This window comes from Malaclemys terrapin, chromosome 5 (genome assembly GCF_027887155.1).
Source record: "Malaclemys terrapin pileata isolate rMalTer1 chromosome 5, rMalTer1.hap1, whole genome shotgun sequence".
In the NCBI taxonomy this organism is placed as follows: Eukaryota; Metazoa; Chordata; order Testudines; family Emydidae; genus Malaclemys; species Malaclemys terrapin.
In genome coordinates, this window is record NC_071509.1 from 25,035,979 (window position 1) to 25,056,586 (window position 20,608).

Here is a 20,608-nt window from a genome sequence, read left to right on the forward strand (position 1 = left end):
AAAATAATATTTTAATACATGCTAATACCTAGTATAGACAAGTCAAGTTATAATTTAACATAGCATAGGGCTTACCTCAACCAGCTGACCTACATCTTCACTGCCAAAAAGGGATTTTTTGGTTTTGTTTTGCAGGGAGATGACCAATGTGATATTTATCTTGCTAAAATGCTAGTGGAGCTAAGGGACTGTAGTTTTATTGCAAGGTAATTACATGGTGGGCATAGGGCTGACCATGCCTAGCTACCTCACAGTAAATACTACAGGAGTTTTGTCTCCACTAGGATTTTCTCCACAGCAGGATAACTAACATGTGTAGTAATCCTGTGGTATACACATATTTTTTTTTAAAGCAGTGAGCACAAAGGCCTACCAGCTAACCTGTTAAAATACAAACTGGCCTGTGTACATGAGGGTTTTAGTACTTACTGGAAACACAACTTTTTTGAGAACAGGTTTAGGCCCCTTATCTTGCACCAAATCAGAATGGTACACTTAAATAGGTGTAAGTTATGACACAAGGTAGAAAGCAATGGAGAATCAAGCCCCAAATCTGTGTTTTCCTGCAGAGAATGAGATGTGCTCCAAACAAAGTCGCTCTTGCACATAAAGCCTTGTTTTTTGTAACTTCTTATCTTGAAAAGGAGAATATTTACCAGGGACTTGGCTGAAGTATTTAAGATCAATTTCTTTGTACACTACTCTATAATGTTAGAACAAAGGGACACTTGTTGAAATTAATAGCAGATTTAAAGCAAACAGAAGGAAATAATTCACACAGCATGTAGTTTATTTGAAGAATTTACTGCAATAGGATGTAAAAGTAGTTGGATTATTTTAAAAGCCTGAATAATTTTATGATCAACAACATCTGTATTTACATGCTAAAATAAGGGTAATCAGATCTCATGTGTCAGGAAATGAACTGATCACTTTGGGGTCGGGGGGAACTTTTCAGCCCTAGTCAACATTGTACAATTGTTTTTCAACTTCTTTGAAAGCATCACGTGCTGGCCACTGTGGGAAGCAGGATACCAGATTTGATACTGTGGCAGACATAAGTCATGTTGCTTAATGCACTACCAAGGATGTTCGAATACTACAGTGATGAGTGTGGTATATGAATATATATATAAAATAGAACAGATAGGATTTGTTATACTGGGTCAGACAGACTACTTGTTCCTAATCAAGTATTAAGGGAAACAACAAAGAATGCACGTAAGGTCTTCATGAGAAGGAGCACACAGTCTCCCCCATTTGTAATATGCTGCCTCTCAAAATAGCAGGTTCCCCTGTAGACAGACTCTGAAATTTAAAGATGGAATACTCAGAAAACAAAATCATAACAGTTACTAAGGCTACATTACACTATAGCACTTACAGCGGCAATGATGCACCTGTGCCACAGTAGCACTTGTGGTGGAGATGCTCTAAGTGGATGGGAAAGAGCTCTCCCGTTAGCTTAATAACTCCTGCCTGCATGAGAGGTGGTAGCTATGTCAGCAGGAGAAGCTCTCCCACTAACATAGCACCACTGTCTACATTGGTGCTTAGGTCGGTATAACTTACATCACTCAGGGATGTGGATTATTCACACCCCTGAGCAACGTAAGTTTACCAAAGTAACCTGTAGTGTAGACAAGGTCATAGATACATACACAATAGGAGGGGAATTCTGCCTATATTTATAGTTTGTGGAATAGGAAACAAGAACTGATGTGACCAATACAGGGCTTCAGGAAACTTTTGATAGAGACATATCATTCCATTGGGCAGAAACATGCCTCAGACATGGGTATAGTGATGTTAGAGGGTGTGGGGCAGAAAGTCATTTATGAAGAACTCCAACTAAAGCATCTTCCCCCCCAGATGGGGCTAGGGAAGCCCTGTTGTGGAGGAGAGATTAAATCCACAAGTGAAACTGGCAAGGGATTGTGCATGGGCTGCAAAGGCGAGTCACAGAAGCCTCAGACTTATCTAGGAAAAAGCAACCACCACATCCATCACTCTAAAATGATCACTAGACAGACATTTAAACGCGAGGTGCATGAACTAGCTCTTTAAAGCCTGAGGTCTCAGAAATAGCTCTCTCTCATTTTGGTTTTATTAACATTATGCTATTAAGAAACAGGTTGCTGGTGGTTAGATATTCACCCAGCAGGATTATACTTCTGTAGACAGTGCCCCAAAGAAGAAAATAACCTGGTTTATCTCTTGTGTTTTTATTGCAGACCTCCTGGATTTACAGCAGCAATCAAACCTTAAACAGAGCTTTGTTTTGTTTGACTGAGCCATCCAGCAAAATGGCCCACTAAAAAGGTAATTGGGCATAGCCCAAGCCTGGCTCACAAACGGGAAGCAAACATGCTTACGCTCAGCTGCTAACGTGTTCATTGTCTCTGGACTTTGAGCTTGAGCAGCACAGCACAACAATGCTCATTGCACAGACAGGGTGCTCCACTGCAACTGACTACATCATCCCAATTACCAGAAAAGGGGCCAAAACAGGAGTCTTTTGCTTCAGTTATAGGGTGCTGATCTTCCACTTCGCTTCTTGGGAACAGGAGAGAACTGTATTCACAAAACAAACTAGGTCCCCAGATGCAGGTCTCCTTAGCCTAAAACAGAAAGGAAAGGGAAGGAGAAAATAGGTGAAGGAAGATAAAGAAAAGGATTGGGCGTAGGGTGACCAGATGTCCCGATTTTATAGGGACAGTCCCAATATTTGGAGCTTTTTTTTTTATATGGGCTCCTATTACTCCCCACCCCCGTCCCGATTTTTCACACTTGCTATCTGATCACCCTAATTGGGCGAGAGAAAGAAAAGGAAACAAAACTAAAATCATAAGGCCAAATTCAGGTGGGGTATAAGTGGCTGCAACTCCCTTATTCCAGGTCTGATTTGGGCCCTTAAGTGCTAAATTTGCCTCATCTCCGTTGAAGTAATTTTCTTCTGCATCTTCAGCCTGAAGAAATTAAATGTCCCTGAAGAGTCTGCTTTTGATCTCTCCTCCTCTTTAGAGAGCTTGTGCTGTTTCCTGGCAATACAAGTGCAGAGGCGCAACTATGAGACTCACTCTGTCAAGAGACCACTCGGGAGTAGCAGGTCCTTGCAGGGATAATACTTAATCCCTGCTAAAGCAGAAGAGATGACTTCCCATAACAGATTTGGAAACAATGCCATGCTGAAGGTGTGGCTTCACTTCCAGCCCTGATCTCTTACTCTCAGCCAGTAGAGGCCAAGTGTGTTTGGGAAGCAAAGGCAGCACTTGGCCACTGTCTTGGGGAAAAGGGAAGGGAGGAATTTATTTCCTCACTCAAGACCAGGGGTGGCTCCACGGTTTTGGCCGCCCCAAGCAGCCAAACAAACAAAAAAGCCGCAATCGCGATCCGCAGCAGCAATTCGGCAGAAGGTCCTTCGCTCTGAGTAGGAGTGAGGGACCGTCTGCCGAATTGCCGCCGAACAGCTGGACGTGCCGCCCCTTTCCGAAGTGGCCGCCCCAATCACCTGCTTGGTAAGCTGGTGCCTGGAGCCGGCCCTGCTCAAGACTGCCTAGGCCTAAATGTGACAGAAGAACAGTGCAGGGCACTTAGAATGATGTAGAATCAATGTATTTAGCATATAGCAGTTTCTGTCACCTTTGTGACTCAGCATTTTGCATATTAATTATTTACAACGACAAAAGTGAAATATTAATGAGTTTGTGGGGAACTAAGGTAGATCAGGGTCAACCCCGATAACAAGGGATAATAGAGAAGTGCAATAGTGACACCCCCGCATTGATTAAGGCATCAATAGACTCTAAAAACATTTTCATCTGATCCAGCTTAGTCAGGATGGTAGCTACATTTAGGTCACAATAGGGGCTCTGAAATGAGGAACAATAGTGGGACCTTAACAGCTGCAATAAAGATCCAGGTGACTCTCTGAGAATTAAAGGAACAAGAAGGAAAGTTACTTTTTGTTACTGAAATGTTTCCAAAAGTCATGTATCTATCCAAAAGTGTGTAAGGTATGACCCCAGATTTAAATTCTCTGCAAAATGAAGTCATTTTGCACAGCAAGGCTAAAGCCATGCTGGCAGCAATTGCAAAAGCAACCTGAAGGTTATCACATGCTTGGCTCTCCTGGTGCTCACAGTGGCCCTTACTGAGGTACTTCTGAAGAGGAATGTTGTAGTCAACTCGTGCTTCTCCCTGTTATTTCCTACCTAGTTATTTCTCTGCCTCCCTTTAGGAACCAGAGACATTTTGCTCTTTCTGTGTGCACCAGTCAGTTGCTGCCTCAACTAACAATGCAGAGACCCCACTTCAGGCGGTCTTAAAATGAGAGAAAATGTTACTGGCAATTGCACCCAAATAGAAAGTTCTAAAATAATGGAAAAACCCCACACCTGTAGGGATGCTATGGAAAGGGACACTAGACAGACATTAAGCTTATTTACAGATTATTCAATTATGTAGGCCTACAGAATATTGCTAGCTAGTCTCCTCTTTGAAGCTTGTCAGAGAGCTGTATGACCTCCACAGAGAAATGAGGCTCCTAGAGAACAAGGGCTGGGTGCTTCTCAGACTTCAGACACTGGTTGCTAGCACAGCTCTAGCCCTAATGGAGATGTGACCTAAGGTTTTTCAGATTGGTGGAGGGGGAGCTGAGTTGAGTGGAAAAGGAAAATAGATGGTATAAGCCTAGGAAGGCAAGTGGAAACTCAGCCTGAAAAAAAGATATTTAAGAGAGTATTTACTAAATATTCTCCATAAATATTTTTTGTCTTATTGCTTACAATAGTCCCTTAGAAGCTGAAATCCTTACCAAAGATATTTTACTCTATTGGGTAAAACTTTTTTGTTAGTTTAGTCTTGCTGGAAATCTAACAACTGATTTGGTTTAGAAAACAGGACAACCAAAAAAAGCCCACCATAACTATAATTACTAGGTCTTGCAACACAGGCTTATGAAGAAGTTCAGTAGGTCATATCTGAGATCTACCAACCTTGATGATATCGCACTGGAGGTTTAAAACATCTACTGCAGCAGATGGGCAATAGAGTGAAATGAAATTATTAGGATAATTAACTTCTCTTCTAGATGTCAGCTCTTTTGAAGAGAAGACAAGTAGTGAAATAAGCAGAAACATTTGGCTCATTGTCTAAAATAAAGTCCATAAACTACTTTTCTTGACCAAACTATAGCTAAAGAATGTCAGCTCTTTATTTTAGTGCTTTCCTACAACAGGACCCCTTCAAAAAAGGAGAAGTGAGAAGAAGGGCAAATCTTCAGAAGAAATAAGAGCCAGCCTAATCCCAGAACCAAACCCAATTTAAACATTTTATAGGGCATTGCAGGGTAAGTATGTCCTACCACAAGGCATCAATAGGGCAACCCTTTGGTGCCAGGCTGCATGAGTCAACAGAGTAGCCCTCCGGTGCTGGGCCACACAACCTAGTGATCAGAGTCAATAGGCCAGGGCAGGCAGCCCTCATCATCTATGGCCCCAGAACCTCCTGGCTGGGGCAAGTCAGCAATAAGCTTGGGCCTTGCTGCCAGAAGAGAGCAGGCTGCCACCCAATAGTGGGGTTGACAGCCATGGGTAGGGGCACCCAGGCCTTTCCTACTCCACCAGGTCCCTGTCAGTTGCAAGTAGTCCCACCATTGGGTCAGCAGTGATTCCACCAAAACACACTGACTCTATTCCCAGTACCACAGCCAGATCAATGTCTGGCTCCCCTGGGCTACTTCCTATCGTGTCTCCCCACTCTGTACTCTGCAGGTCCTCCATCTCCTTGGGAGTACTCAGAGGGCAAGACTTCCAGTAACTCCTTCCCCTCATGGACCTGAGGTGGACAGCTGGGTACTCTCCAGGGTCTTGACATAGCTGGTCTCCGTGGCCTGGGGCTCCAGCAGCTTCTGCACTAGCACCTGCAACACACATGCACACTCCTCTCTAGTCAGCCCAGACTGAGCTGGGCTACCCTCTTTTATAGTCTGCCTCCTGTTGGAGCATGCCCAACAAGGGCGAGGGGGTCTGGCCTCTTCGGCCCACAAGGTGTGGTTAACTCCTAAAGGGCCAGTGTGGGGTAAGTACACACCATCCCATGGGGTGAAGTAAACTTCCCTCTACCTGATCAAAGTGACATTCTGCTCCCTATTTGTGCAGCTACTTCACATATTCCCTAGTAGTGTCCTAGCAGGACTGGTAGTCTATGCTTAACCCTCTGCTGCTTTGGCTATCACAATCTCTGGGACTTCCTCTGGGGTCAGGTTTATGGTGGGAGGTTAAAGTAACTTCATTGGAAACATTTTGGGGGTAAGTAGTACCTTGGGAAGGTAATTTCATTATATGAGGATGTGAGAATAGTACGTTAATTTTTCTTTATTCTTGGATCATTTCCTCTTTGGGCTCACTGAGTGAGGAGCCATTAATTGAATTTTCCATACTAAATTGAACTGAATATTTTGCACTGGGTTGCAGTTTTGCCCTATTACTCCCCCTTTCCCTGGTGTTGAGCATCCACATTTCCCAGTGACATGGGGCAGCTTTGTTGACTCTTCCCATATTACAGTGCAAGGCCACAATGCTGAAAACACTTATGTTTGTGTTTGATTTTACTACTGTGAGTAACCCCATTGAAATCAATCGGATTATTCATGGTAATAAAGCTTAGTACATGCATAAGTGTTTGCAGCATGGGGACCCATGTCAGAATAAACAGTGTGCAGGATAATACTTAATTCATTTCAAAGCACATCTGAAGTGGCATGTAGAGGGATAGTTTGGATACTCTGCCAGGGCTGTGAAAATATTGTAGCTCATCACAAGTCTGACCTAGTAGATAGAGCACTGGTCTGGGACCCAGGAGCCCTGGCTTCTATTCCCAACTCTGCTACTAGCCTGCTGAATGTTAGACAAGTCACTTTACCTTCTGTACCTCAATTTCCCCAGCAGTAAGATGGGGTTAATGATGCTTATCCTCCTTTCTAAAGCAATTTGAGATCTACTGATAAGTGCTTTAAGAGCTAGGTGTTATTATTTAAACTGTTTTAAGTTCTTCCATTTTAAGACTTTGGAAAAAGTTCATCTTTGTGCTGTTGTAGGCAGGGCTCATAAGACAAATCTCCTAGCTAAGGAGCCAAGTGGTTTGTGTGTCAGCAATGTGTCCTGTGAAAGGTGAGTTGAAATGGATGTCAATGAAGTTTAGAACCACACTGCAGCACTCTTATGCAGTTTATTAATTGAGGCAGATATTTTAACTTAAATGTCGGACATTGGGCACCTAAATTCAGGTGGCTCCAGTTGGTTCAATAATGACACATTAAATTTCGAGCTTCTTGGGTAATAAAAAAGTTGCATTTAGTGCCACTTACTGGTGAAAAGAAATTCATGATAACCACCAAGTGCTAGACTAATACAAGGATAAAATACACTGAAATAAATTCAAGATAAATCATATATATTTCAACAGCCATTATCTACCTAGACTGCTATAGTGAATGTTGATATTAATACATAATTTTATATTTGTAATTTTGTTTTACCTATACTAGAGTAAGGACAACAGTGTTTTCTGTGTCTGTGGATGTGTCAGAGACTCCCCATGAAAGGGGTGTATACCGTATTAGGAAAGGATACTAGGATTTTCTTGTAATAACAAGATATGAGGATCTGTGGATAAGTCAACAGGAAGACACATTTTAGTGTAAAATCTGAAAAGTATGGCTCAGACATCCTAAAAAGTTCAGAGGTGTCTAAGAAGGAGACCACTCTGGAATCTGTGGATGGGTGTGAATTTTGTACATTTTCATAATGCAGCAAAGCTTTCTTTGAGGAAATCAACTCTTTAGTGTAAAGCAGTTAACTGTTAATTCTACTTTATGTGTGAGATTTGTTTGTTTGTACAGCTCTACAATACATGGTGGTGTAACAAATTTATAGTCATGTAGGAACTTAACAATTATCTCAATGTTCTGCATCATGGTCACTTGCAGCTTCACAGTGGCGGGGGAATAAAACTCAGCTCCTCCTGCTCTGAAAGAACAGGACTCCACTACTTGAGCTAAATGAGAATTTAGATTTGTTCTTAGCAGTATAGGAACTATAGCACACAGTTGAGATGTGATTCCTTCCATTAGATGGCAGTGGAGCTGCGCATGCTCTCTCTCAGCTCCCCACCCAGTTCATTACAATAGTATTTTATTAGAATATGAGGAGTGATAGAAAAACAGTTTGTATGTATAATGCACACTAAGGGATCATTATTGTGGAGCAGCAAAGTCTACACAGACCACTTCATGTGCAATACACGTTAGTGTGCTTTAGAAATCACACCCCCACCCATGACCCACCCCCATAGTGAGCATTGCTGCTAGGGTTGCCATCTCAGACATACAGAAAACCACGCCCCTGGCCTCTTTTCCCCACCTCATGCCAGCAGTGGTGCAGGAGGGGGGTCTCTAATTTCCTCACCTCCAACTGGGCTGCAGGCGGAAGAAGACAGCTGCAGGTCCTGTCAAATCTACAAGCAGCCAGCAGGGAAGATGGCCCCATAACAACAAACCCACCCAACCCCTTCCTCCTCAAGATGGCACGAGAGAATCCAGCTGACCCTGGAGTGGAAAACAGAAGTCCTCCGGGGGAGGCCAGGCCCATGGGAAGTCTCTGCTGAGTAGTTCTTCCCCTTTCACTCCTAGTGCTGGGTAGCAGGGAGAGAGCAAAAATAACCTGGCTCCACTTCACTGGCAACCATCCAGGCAGAACAAAATCAGGCCAGGATGGTTAAAAACTGGCCAGGTGACAACCCTAATTCCTTCACCATGTAGACAAGCCCTAAGGTCAGTCTTGAAGGCAAAGTCAGCGCTGCTTGAGGGGGAAAGATGATGGCCAGGCAAAAGGAAGGATGTCAGACTTACAATGCAGCCAGAAAATAATTTTGTGCACCTACCCCTTTCTGCTCATTTCCAAAGTTGATGCTTTGAGAATTGCTATACAAATGAACATACCAAGCATTCAGCTTTTCTTCAGAACTGCTGGGGTTAGCGCTGGTGTAATTAGCGCTGAAGTAGGATTTACTCAGGCAAGGTACACAAACAAGGCCAGACAGTTCACCCTAACAGGACTCAGCAGGAAAGGAGAAACGATAGTCTTGTAGTTAAAGCACAGGCCTGGACTTGGATGATTTGGGTCCTACTTCTGTCTCTGCTACTGACTTCCTGTGTGACCTTGAACCAGAGTTTCACAACACTGCTTGGGTAAGTTTTTAGTTGCACTGCGCAGTCACAGTGATTCTACATACACAGTGCCCTCATATTGTACATGTAGTTCGGAAAATATGGCCCTAATTCCGCTGCACCTTAGTTTCTTCCTGTGTAAAATGGAGATAATACCTCACAAAAGAACTGTGAGGATAAATTCATTTTGTAAAGTGCTTTGGATCCTCAGATGGAAGGACGTTCAAAGTATTATTGTTCACCTTATACTTAGGCCTTGTTCAAACGAGAGAAGTTACACCCGTTCTTTCCCACCCAGGGCTGGCGCAACCCATTAGGCGACCTAGGCAGTTGCCTAGGGCACTACAATTTGGGGGGCGGTGACTGCGGCAATATTTTGGCGGCGGGACCTTCCGCCGCCTCTGTGGGGGGCAGCATTTTGGGGCGGGACCTTCCGCCGCCTAGGGTGGCAGAAAAGCTGGCGGTGCTCCTGTTCCCACCCAATTGACTGAATAGCACTTTGAATCCACGCACATAAGTGCTTCAGTCAATTGTTGGGGAGGCAACAGTCACTGTAATTTGGGTCTGGTCTACCCACGGGTTTTGTACCAATGCAATTTTGCCATTTAGGGGGGTGATTTTTTTTTTAAATTTTTACTGACCTATGTATACCATATCATCCATAGTATGGATACATTTATACTGTCATAAAGGTGCCTTATACTGCTTTAGCTTTTTTCCCCTTCTCAAATGGGAATTAGCTATCCTGGTATAAGCACCTTTATACTGATATAACCACGTCCACACTAGGGAGGTTGTACCTCCTAGACCTTAACAATACTGATAGTGTTAAAGTGGTACATCCTGGGTGTGCAGATGAGCCCTAAAATGTTGTAGGGGTAAGGCCTCAATCAATTGAGACTCAGTGGATTGTGGCACAATCAGTGCACTGCACCTCCAACAGCTGTTATCCTTAGGGGAGCTCTGAGATAAAATTCTCCATTATGAATAAAAACAGAATTTTAAAAATGAAGGGGTATAAACCACATTTTTTCCAGAGAGAGAGAGTGCGTGCAATAAATATACACAACAAGAATGCTAAAAATAGCATTTTATTTGAAGGAAGAGAAACTTAACATGCAAGACAGGGAGTAAACAGAGTATGATTAAACAGTATTTCAGTATATGTATCAAATAAAGCTAGCAATAACATTAGCATATGGAATACAGCAAAAGACCAGCTTCTTATGAGTGTTTTATATTATTTGGGTCCTTTCTGCTCAAAATATTTATGACAGCAGCAAGTCATGGCTGCCACAAAGATGACAAATTCATTGAAGTCTACTTCAGAATCTCCATTTTCATCCAGACCCTTGAAGAGTTTGTCAACAGCTTCCTTATCTTTCCCGGACTAAAAGAGAAAAGAAGCAGTCCATAATGAGACATGCAATTTATTCTGAGGTCCTAAAAGCAGCAGCAAAATTGTAAGTTACTTGAACAATAGCAATGATGTGGTGTGGATCCAAACATCTTAGTAGGAGTGTGTGTAGGCTTTAGGGGCACCACCTGGTCCCTGGTGAAGAATCAGCTCAGTTTCTTTGTACCTTTCCACAGGTGATTAAGGGGCTAACTATAGATTTGTTCAGGGTTACCATACGTCCGGTTTTTCCCGGACATGTCCGGCTTTTTGGTAATCAAACCCCCGTCCGGGGGGAATTGCCAAAAAGCCGAACATGTCCGGGAAAATACTGCCGGCCGGGCACTTCCCCTCCCACGGCTGCTGTGCTCCTCCCCTGACTCTTCGGCTCTGTTTAAGAGCCGAGCTGCCCGAGTGCTACCGGCAGCTCCCATGCCTCCAGACCCTGAGCCGCTGGCCGGGCACTTCCCCTCCCGGGCTCCGGGGGCTCCGGGTCCAGAGGCAAGGGGGCTGCCCGAAGCCGGAGCGCTCGGGCAGCTCGGCTCTTAAACAGAGCCGAAGAGTCAGGGGGGGAGCACAGCATCCGGAGCCCGGGAGGGGAAGTGCCCGGCAGGAGGCGCAGGGTTCGGAGGCATGGGGGCTGCCCGAAGCCTGAGCGCTACCGGCTTCACGGTTTGCCGGGCAGCCTCCAGACCCTGCGCCCCTGGCTGGGCACTTCCCCTCACGGGCTCCAGCTGCGCTGGGGAAGCGTCGGCCGGGGTGCAGGTTTGGGGGCTGCCCAGCAAACCGTGAAGCCGGTAGCGCTTGGGCAGCCCTTTTCACGTGGCTGGGAGGGAGGAGGGGGAGTTGGGGCGGGGATGGGGGTGGGAAAGGGGCAGGGCCAGGGCCCCGTGGAGTGTCCTCTTTTTTATTTTTTTAAATATCGTAACCCTAGATTTGTTGCTTAGTATCAGGGGGTAGCCTTGTTAGTCAGTATCCACAAAAACAACAAGGAGTCCGGTGGCACCTTAAAGACTAACAGATCTATTTGGGCATAAGCTTTTGTGGGTAAAAAACCTCACTTCTTCAGATGCATAAAGTGAAAATTACAGATGCAGGCATTATATTGTGTTTTACTTCAGTTAACTTGTTTTGATTTCTGGTTAGGTTCCTTTAGGAAAAAAATCCTGGCTGACTTCCCCAGGGCTTTGTTTCTGCTGAGTCATTCCACCAGCTAGGATATGCAGAACTTTGGAACTCTGTGTTATGCTAATACAAGGCTCTGTGAGAGTAGTATCTGGCTAAGAGAGGTGAAAACGTTATCTACTAACTAGCTGATCTTGTTGGAGAAAATAGAATAATACTTGGAAAACTATGGGGCCCAAATCCTCCTCTCATTGAGGTCAATGCCAAAAGTTCCATTGGCTTCAAATGGAGCAGGTCAATGGGTTCATAAAAGTTGTGTGTGTGCATGCACATTTAAAAGGTCTGTGACCCAAATCCTGACCTTAAAAGGTATATTTATATATATGTAATGAATAATTAAATGCGGTAGCGATCAACAAATCTATAGGTGCATGTATTGTACCTGCTTTAAAAACATGTTTAATGACCAAACTTGCATAATGCTAAAGATGCTAAACAAGATACTCCAACCCCAGCTAAAATCTTCACACCTGAATTTAAAAAAACATCCTTTCGCAGCCTGCTCCCTCAAAGAAAGAAAAGAAAAAAAAAATCCTTAATAAAATACATCTGTTTGAACTATACTAGAAGGTCAACAAACAGGCTCTGTTGGGCCAAGAATGGGAGCATTAAAATAAGGCCTCTTCATTGAGAACAACCTGTATGCAGCCCCCACATGTGAACATTTTGGGATTGTCATCTTGAGTGTTCCAGTTGATCTTAGTGACTTGAACATGTTAGTCACGAGGAGCTGTGCACGCAAAAGACAGACTCTGAAGCATTCATTAGTAAAGCTAATTTTGAGTTATGGGATGAAAAAATGGTATCCTAGCCATGTCCTTTTTGTTTTCAGCCTATCATAATTTAAATTGACCAACTTGTTTCAAACTGCCCACAACAATTAACCTCTGGCTGAGATTAAACATGACAATTTCCAGGAAAAAAATAATTTATTTTGAGAAAGTTTTAAAGATTTTTTTTTTTTTTTTTTTTTTTTTTATAAAAGGATTACAACAGGTCTTCAAGCTTGAGTAGAGCTGGGTGAATAATGGAGCCTTTGGTTTGCTGGCCATTTCAAAAAGTCTGAAACAATGTGGTTAGGTTCAAACAAAATTGAAATGTTTTATTTTAATTTTGTCCATTTTAAAATGTTTTTGAATTTAACGTAAAATTCAGGAAATATGTTTAGAAAAATGTTGAAATGAAATGTTTTGATTTTTCAGATTTTTTTAAAATTAACAATGGAGTCAAATCGGCACAAATTCATGAAACATTTTGATTTTTCAAATATACATTTTCACTAAAAAAAAAATTCAGTTTTAATCTGCACCCCGGCGATGATTTGTTCCAATCATAGAATATCAGGGTTGGGAGGGACCGCAGGAGGTCATCTAGTCCAACCCCCTGCTCAAAGCATGACCAATCCCCAACTAAATCATCCCAGCCAGGGCTTTGTCAAGCCAGGCCTTAAAAACCTCTAAGGATGGAGATTCCATCACCTCCCCCTAGTGCTTCACCCAGCGGCGGCTCCAGGCACCAGCGCTCCAAGCGCGTGCCTGGGATGGCAAGCCGTGAGGGGTGCCCTGCCGGTCCCTGAGAGGGTGGCAGTCAGGCATACTTTGGTGGTATGCCTGCGGGAGGTCCACCAGTCCTGTGGCTTCGGTGGCAATTCGGCGGCGGGTACGCCGAAGCCGCGGGACCAGCGGACCTCCCGCAGGCATGCCACCGAAGGCTACCTGACTGCCGTGCTTGGGGCGGCAAAAAAGCTAGAGCCGCCCCTGGCTTCACCACCCTCCTAGTGAAATAGTGTTTCCTAATATCCAACCTACACTCCCCCCACTGCAAGTTGAGACCATTACTCCTTGTTCTGTCATCTGCCACTACTGAGAACAGTCTAGATCCATCCCCTTTAGAACCCCCTTTCGGGTAGTTGAAAGCAGCTATCAAATCCCCCCTCATTCTTCTCTTTTGCAGACTAAACAATCCCAGTTCCCTCAGCCTCTCCTCATAAGTCATGTGCTCCAGCCCCCTAATCATTTTTGTTGCCCTCCGCTGGACTTTTTCCAATTTTTCCACATCCTTCTTGTAGTGTGGGGCCCAAAACTGGACACAATGAATGTAAGAGGATGCAGTTTTTATAATAAACAGAGGATGGCAGTAGAGACCTATACAATATAATTAACTAAAATACTGTGGTTTTGTTGAAGCTAGATTTTATATAAATATGAAATTGTGTAAATATTGATCAGTTTTACTGTGAATTTTAAATACTTAACTTCATTGAAATCTGAAGGGTTTGAAGAGTCAGAGTCTAATTAGTTCAATAATCATTTTATTTTTCACTGATTTAATGTAATTTTTTTAAATAAAATGAGGAATTATAACCTGAGATATGCCAAAAACTCACCAGAAATACAGTTCTGTGAATAGTCCTGGCTGAACAATATATGATAAAAAATTTGTTCCTTTCTTTTTTTCAAATTATGCATAAACAGATTTAATTTTAAGTTATTCAATGAATTATTTGTGGAGCCCTGTCCATACCCAGGGTCCCTGGTGGGTTGTACTGGGGCAGCTAGCTTGCACTGAAGTCCATGCCACCGCATCCTCACTAGTATTATTATCCATACTAGATTAAAGCTACTGTGGATATGCCTACTTGTGTTACAATTACACCTTAATTTGTTGTGTAGATGCACACAATAAAGCAGAGCTCTTGCAAATAGCTGAAGCCCTGAGTGATCACTGAACATCATACACAGATCTTAGTGCTCTAAGAATGCATGCACAGTTGTTTGGAAGTTCAGTGTTGGGTGTGTACAAAATGGAACCACTTTTTGAACATTTGGCCCTAGGCTGTGGCAATTAATGGGAAAGATTTTACTTTTAGGCAAACAAATGTAACTCCTGTGAGGCACCAGGATGTGTAAAAGCAGAATTTGGCCCAACAGCTTTATGAAATTTTTAGTGATATAAAAGAAATGGAAACAATCAAGAATGAAAGTTATGACTTCGAACCAAGTAAAATTGTTATTGTACAAGTAAAGTGAAATGCAGTAAATAAGGAGACCCAATAGTGGGAAGTGAAGTTAAACTTTTGCATTTACATCCTGGGAAGCTAACACACATTATGGGTGGTGATTTTAACATTTGTTAATTTGCAAGAAAGATTGTGAATTTTTTAAAATAAAAATGTATTTTCTCTTCTAACTTGACCTTCACTAACCTTTGCTGCTAAATAGTAATCTCTCTTTTAAAAAAACCCCAAACCACTAAATCTGGAAGCTGAGTCTGAATACTGCAATAAGCAAGCCATAGTAGGGATTAAACTCAGCCCAGTTCAGCAAAATGTGCATTAGCCATCTTTATGCTGCAGAGACTTGTGCAAGACTTCAATAATCCCCAAAATGATACAAGGACACTCGCCGCAGCTACAGGTATGCTCCCATATTGCAGTAGCTTGACCTAATGGGCCAAATTCTTTCCTTACATATGCATGACTTACTGCTCAGTGAGAACCAGGTGTCTATATGTGAAGCCATGATTTCCCTTTACTGAATGAAGTTTGATAAAAACAAGTCTGTATAATAGTCTAAAAATATATGAATGCAATTAAATTCAAGTCAAGTCACAAATTTTAGGAATGGATTATTGGTGGCTATGGCCAAATGCAAACATATTATTTAGAGCTCCCCAGAAAATGATAGTGGAAATATTTCTGTTTCCTAATTGAAAAGTCAAAAGACATGACATTTTTTAAGGAAGTAAATAAAAAAAATTCCATTGCAGGGGAACTGAAGTATAATTTTTCAGCTGCCAGGCTGAAAGGCTATTGTCAATTTCAAAAAGTTGAAAAAAAAATGTGGCTAGGTTGGAACAAGAGTCTTCACTTTGAAAGTGAAATTGACAAGAGCCTTCCAGCCCAGCTGCCTGAGAAACAGAGAGCTGGGGCATTCAGCCTTTCTGGCCTGGGGGCCGGAGTGGGTGTGAGGGAGGTGGGGAGACAGAGTTTTCCAGCTCTCTGGACCCTAGACCAGGGGGGAGGTGGGGAGGCTGGGGCTCTCTCTCTCTCCAGCTAGTGCTGGAGGCTGATAGCCGGAGGGCAGAGAGCCAGGGTAATCAGCCTCTGCAGCCCTTCTGGAAAGATTTGTCAGACAGGAGCCTTCCAACAGGAAAGCAGGCAAGCTGTCACTTTGATTTTCCCAATGGAAAATTGAAATTTTTCATCAAAAGTGAAATTTTCTCACAGGAATTTTCAGTTTTGTGACAAAGATGTTTTTAATTGGAAAATCATTCTGACAAAAATTTTCCAACCACCTCTAATGTTACTGTTTTCTAGAAGGTTTCAGAGTAGCAGCCGTATTAGTCTGTATCCGCAAAAAGAACAGAAGTACTTGTGGCACCTTAGAGACTAACAAATTTATTAGAGCATAAGCTTTCGTGGGCTACAGCCCACTTCTTCGGATGCATAGAATGGAACATATTGAGGAGATATATATACACACATACAGAGAGCATGAACAGGTGGGAGTTGTCTTACCAACTCTGAGAGGCCAATTAATTAAGAGAAAAAGAACTTTTGAAGTGATAATCAAGATAGCCCAGTACAGACAGTTTGATAAGAAGTGTGAGAATACTTACAAGGGGAGATAGATTTTCTAGAAAATATCCTTTGCAACTTAATGTTATTAAGAATGGTAAATATCTCATGATGCCACATTGCAGAGCGTGGAATACTTCTCTACACTGACACTTTACAGCGCTGCAACTTTCTCGCTCAGGGGTGTGAAAAAACACCCCTGAGTGCTGCAAGTTTCAGGGCTGTAAAGCGCCAGTGTAGACAGGAGCGACGCCCCTCGTGGAGGTGGTTTTTTAAGAACGACTACACAAGTGGCAGCGTTTTAATGTTGCCAGTGAAGACATGCTACAGAGATAGATGAAAAATACTTAAGAGCACATTCTGATTATTTAACAATGCTGTTATCTGAAACATTTTCTTTATTTCTTTCCCTTTATTTGTTATTAAGAAGGACACTTTACAAACAGTTCTTCCAAGTTCATCTACTCTGTCCCACTGCTGCTTATATACCATACTTGTATACATGCTCAGATATCACAGTAAGAAGTGTGGTATAAATGCCTAGACCAAGAGACTCCCCATTTGTTGTCATTATATTCAATTGTTAGCATCACAATCCTTTTTCACAGCAGTTAATTGAGACATCATATGGGATTACAAATTCTGGTGGGGAGTAAACAACAGGAGCAGATGACTTCTGAAGAAGTAAATATTCTATTTAAATACCATTGCCCTGAAAACTAGAGAGAGGAATAAGAAATACAGAAAACCTGACAATCAGTATTGAGTCTGACTACTGCATTCAGTTGTGTGATCTGCGTTCATTTTCAAAGCCATATTGTCAGCATGGGATAGCTTGGGGTGGGGAGGGATAGCTCAGTGGTTTGAGCATTGGCCTGCTAAACCCAGGGTTGTGAACTCAATCCTTGAGGGGGCCATTTAGCAAACTGGGGTAAAAATCTGTCTGGGGGTTAGTCCTGCTTTGAGCAGGGGGTTGGACTAGATGACCTCCTGAGGTCCCTTCCAACCCTGATATTCTAAAAGATCCCACACAACTTCCCTTAACAGTAATGATTTCTGTAGCCAATTCCCTGCACAAAACACCAAAAATGTCTCTCTCCATATTGCTTTAAGTCTATTACAGAGAAAATATACTGAACCATCACTTTACCGAGAGGAAGTTGGGTAGCTCTTTTTCCAGGAGGGTCTTTAGTTCTCCTTTGGTGAGGGTTTGCTTATTGCCTTCAGCCCCAGAATACTTGTCAAAGACATCAATGATCATTCCCATTGCAGTTTCCAGTTCAGACATCTTTGCTAATGGATTCTGGCTTCCTTCTTTGTGTGAATAGCCTCTGGCCCTTCTTTAGAGAGTAGAGACTGAACGGGTTCTGGGGTGCTTTATATAGCTATCACATCTCATTGTTATACAGTGAGTGGAGCCAGTTAGCAAATATTTACACCTTAAGCACCGCTTTTCATCATCTAGGTGCAGCTTGAAATCAAATTCCTTTATAAAGAAATTCAATTCAAAATTCAAGCTTTATCAGTAGGGCAGAGCTGGAACAATGATTTATACATCACCATAAACCAGCCACTCCTTCAAGATTAAGTGTGATTCAGTTTAAGCTTTTTAATCAGTAAATGGCTAACAGCCCAACCCTTAAAAGAATGTATATTGGGCCTGCAATGGTGAAAGAGCAGCAAATTACTTCCTACTCATTGCAAAGGGTGGCTATAGGGACTCTGAGAGTTGCCATCTTTTTCAAACGACAACCAGCTGAGTGGCAGAGTTCTGAAGTGTACAAGGGCCTGGGCAGTAGTTTAATTGAACACAGACTGATATATTGCACTGATGATGCATGGACATCTGGGCCCTTGGACAGTGATGAGATTAATCTTTAAGTGTCATGAAACTGGTTAGTATTGGCCTACATCAGCATCAGAGAGTTTCTCTTTTCAACCTTACAGCAGCATCACCTATTCTAAGAGACAAAATCACACCAAAACTCCATAGTCTTCAGCGGTTCCTGATCTCATCTGTGATTCACTTGAGGAGGCTAGTCCACATTTTTTTAAATGTCAACTGACTCTAGCTACTGTATCTCAGAGATTGATTTCAGGGGCCCATCAAGGCAGCTGGATCCTACAGGAACATTGAAATGGATGGAGCCAAAGGGAAGCTTTCAGAAATATTATCCGTAGAAGACCCCTGGCTCTGGAACTCTGTCACCTGAGATTAGGATAAACCTGAGTTTTGCTGTCATCACGGCAAAGTTTACCTCTTTATGATTGAGGTTAGTTATGTACAGCATAATTTATAAGAGTGGGGAGATTTTTTTAATTGAGGGAATTTCAAAAATTAAATTAATTACTCACAGAAATGTATAATTGGCTGTACATCAGCAAGTGCCTGTGGCATGTCACCCACAAAAGATCATAGAGCAAGAAGATCTAGCATGGGCACATTAAAAACTAGTGTCACTGAAGCTACCCTGAAACCAGAATGTAACTTTCCTTATCACATCTCCCTTGTCTGTAATTTTGCATATCTTGTATAACCATGGGTGGCATGTGACTTCCACATCTGGGGAGGCTGGGCTTGAGCACCAGAAGCCCCCTAGAAATGTGCGTGTGTGTGTGTGTGTGGGGGGGGGACACTGGTGCCTGGACCACGGCCCTTCCCTCTGCTCAATTCTGAGATCCGCCTCCGCTTGGCCTTCTCCCACCAAGACCCTGCCCACACTCCATCCCAACTCCGCCACAGGGCCTGCTCCTGTTTGGCTCTCTTCCCTGCCATTCACGCTCCTCTTTTCTCTCCCCCAAGGGGTCCCACCACCTGCACCTCTCTGCTTCCTTCCCCAATGGACCCTCCCCCACCACTCGCACCTCCCTCCCCTGAGGGGCCCCACCGCCGTGCCTTTCTGCCTCTCAGGGGATGAAGAGGCGTGAGTGGTGGGTGGGCAGGCGGGGGTGTGGGGTTAGGGGGACAGGACTCTTCGGCTCTCTGCAACGTTCAGGAAATCTGGATGGGTCCGCAGCAATGGGGTTCTCAAATGGCAGTGGAGCAAAAAATGGCTCGCCTATCCCTATTTTGGCACAAGCCCACTTTGACAGACTACCTCAATGGTGAGGTGAGAAGCGCAAGAGGCAGGTGGGGGGAATTTGGGGGAAGAGGCGGGGCCACAGGGCAAGAGCGGGATGCGGGAGCAGGGCCTCGGGGTGGAGCGCAGGCGGGTCCACAGCCAGGGGGCCTTTTGGCAGTGGCATTCCAAAGGCAGCAGGCTGGCAGCATGAGGGAGGTGTGCCACATTCTGTTTGGGGAGGCTTAGCTCCCCGACCTATTATACATGCCGCCCATGTGTCTAATCTTTGGAATAGATGCTACAGTATCCTGTATAACCTTTGGAACATTACCAGGATGTATGTTTTATTTAATGTTTTATTCTTTTGTAGAATCATAGAAGTGTAGAACTGGAAGGGACCTAATAAGTCATCTAGTCCAGTCTCCTGCCCTCAAGGCAGGACTAAGCAATAACTAGATCATTCCTGACAGGTGTTTGTCAACCTGTTCTTAAAACCTCCAAAGATGGAGATTCCACAATATCCCTAAGCAATTTATTCCAGTGCTTAACTACCCGGACAGTTAGGAAGTTTTTCCTGATGTCCAACCTAAACCACCCCTGCTGCAATTTAAGCCCTGTGCTTCTTGTCCTATCCTCCGAGGTTAATGAGAACAATTTTTCAACCTCCTCCTTGTAACAATATTTTATATACTTGAATACTGTTATGTCCTGCTCAGTCTGCTCTTCTCCAGACAAAACAAACCCAATTTTTTCTATCTTCCCTCATAGGTCATGTTTTCTAGATCTTTAATCATTTTTGTTGCTCTTCCCTGGACTTTCTACAATTTGTCCACATCTTTCCTGAAATGTGGCGCCCAGAACTGGACACACTACTCCAGCTGAAGCCTTATCAGGGCAGAGTAGAGCCAAAGAATTACAGTAACTCCTCACTTAAAGTCATCCCGGTTAAGGTTGTTTCATTGTTACGTTGCTGATCAATTAGAGAACATGCTCGTTTAAAGTTGTGCAATGCTCCCTTCTAATGTCGTTTGGCAGCCGCCTCCTTTCTCCACTGCTTACAGAAAGAGCAGCCCATTGGAGCTAGCTGGTGGGGGCTTGGAACCAGGGTGGACCGGCAGCCTCCCTATCAGATCCCCGCTCCCCTAAGTTCCCCGTGC

General features: G+C 43.4%; 1 protein-coding gene across 1 annotated transcript; it reads right to left on the bottom strand.

The window, feature by feature from the left end:
- Positions 1 to 10,302: 10,302 nt before the first annotated feature.
- On the bottom strand, positions 10,303 to 17,739 carry S100P (S100 calcium binding protein P). The gene is made up of 2 exons (XM_054028929.1): positions 17,540 to 17,739; positions 10,303 to 10,619 (listed from the first exon to the last, which is right to left on the bottom strand). The coding sequence occupies exons 1-2, from the start codon at positions 17,675 to 17,677 to the stop codon at positions 10,470 to 10,472; spliced, it is 288 nt and encodes a 95-aa protein (XP_053884904.1). The 5' UTR covers positions 17,678 to 17,739; the 3' UTR covers positions 10,303 to 10,469.
- Between the last annotated feature and the right edge of the window lie 2,869 nt (positions 17,740 to 20,608).